General features: G+C 38.6%; 1 protein-coding gene across 1 annotated transcript; it reads right to left on the bottom strand.

Annotated features, from left to right (window-relative positions):
• Positions 1-404: 404 nt before the first annotated feature.
• Positions 405-932, bottom strand: LOC137816894 (uncharacterized mitochondrial protein AtMg00810-like). The gene has a single exon (XM_068620056.1). It carries the CDS (start codon positions 930-932, stop codon positions 405-407), a length of 528 nt encoding a protein of 175 aa, XP_068476157.1.
• Between the last annotated feature and the right edge of the window lie 587 nt (positions 933-1,519).

Raw genomic sequence — 1,519 nt, 5'->3', positions numbered from 1 at the left:
ATCTACCACAGATCCTATCTAAAGACAGCTCAGCAAAAGCAAGCACTTCCAGCCTTCCATCATCCTTCAAAGGGTTTGGATTCTTCAAAGCTTGAACACACTTGATTCAACAATCTCCCCCTATTTGATGAAGACAAATCCCTGGTTGCTTGTGTTGGATTTGATTGAATCTGAAGGAGTTTCTTGCAAAAACAGCATATATACAATCCAATTCCTACAGCAGCAGGTTAGATTTTCACATATTGAAAATAGAATTCCAAACAAACAATTGGTGTTTTACACGAAACAATCGGTTGTTTCTATCACCAAAAGCAGAAACAGTTTTGATATCAGAGATTTCAACAGATTTAAACAGTTTCAGAGAAAGATACACAAGAACCAATCAATTCTCCCCCTAATTGTCTTCACAAATAGACTCTAACAGGTTTTAAAACAGATTTAGGAAAGATTATGAAGGTTTTAAACCATAGAATCTGTGCACAACAGCTTTCAGCAGCTATGTACTCAGCCTCAGCAGTAGAGAAAGCTACACATGCTTGCCTCTTGCTATGCCATGAGATGAGGCTTGAACCAAGAAGGTGGCAAGTACCACTTGTGCTTTTCCTATCTAGCTTGCATCCTGCAAAATTAGAATTTGAATAGCCAATTAAATGAATGGGAGAGTGAGAAGGATACCATAACCCAACAGTTGATGTTCCTTTGAGATATTTCAGAATTCTCTTTGCAACTTTGAAGTGTGACTCCTTAGGATTTGCTTGATATCTTGCACAAAGACATACTGCAAACATAATGTTCGGTCTACTTGCTGTTAGATAGAGCAAAGAGCCAATCAAACCTCTATATTTAGTTTGATCTACCTGTTTTCCAGCAGCATCTACATCCATGTAGCAACTTGATGGCATAGGTGTGCTTGCTTCCTTGCAACTCTCCATTTCAAATTTCTTGAGAATCTCTTTATAATACTTTGATTGGCATAGAAAGATTCCATCCTTTGTTTGCTTAACCTGCAATCCAAGAAAGAAAGACAATTCTCCCATCATATACATTTCAAACTCACCTTTCATAGCAGCCACAAATTCTTCACACAAACTATCTTGTGTAGCACCAAAGATGATGTCATCAACATAGATTTGCACAAGGATAATTTCAGAATTTGACTTTTTGATAAAGAGAGTCTTGTCAATCATTCCCCTTTCATAGCCATGAGACAAAAGGAAGTTGCTAAGCCTTTCATACCACTGCCTTGGAGCTTGCTTCAGCCCACACAAAGCCTTTTTCAGCTTGAAGACATGATTGGGATATTGATGATCTTCAAAGCCCGGTGGTTGATCCACATATACTTCCTCATTGATGTAGCCATTCAAAAAAGCACTCTTGACATCCATTTGAAAGAGCTTAAAACCACTCATACATGCAAAAGCCAGCAACAACCTCACAGCCTCCAATCTTGCAACCGGAGCAAAGGTTTCACCATAATCAATTCCCTCCTCTTGATTGTATCCTTTGGCAACTAGCCTTG

This window comes from Phaseolus vulgaris, unplaced genomic scaffold, assembly GCF_000499845.2.
Source record: "Phaseolus vulgaris cultivar G19833 unplaced genomic scaffold, P. vulgaris v2.0 scaffold_12, whole genome shotgun sequence".
Lineage (NCBI taxonomy): Eukaryota > Viridiplantae > Streptophyta > Magnoliopsida > Fabales > Fabaceae > Phaseolus > Phaseolus vulgaris.
This window is presented reverse-complemented; position numbering and strand designations above follow the sequence as displayed.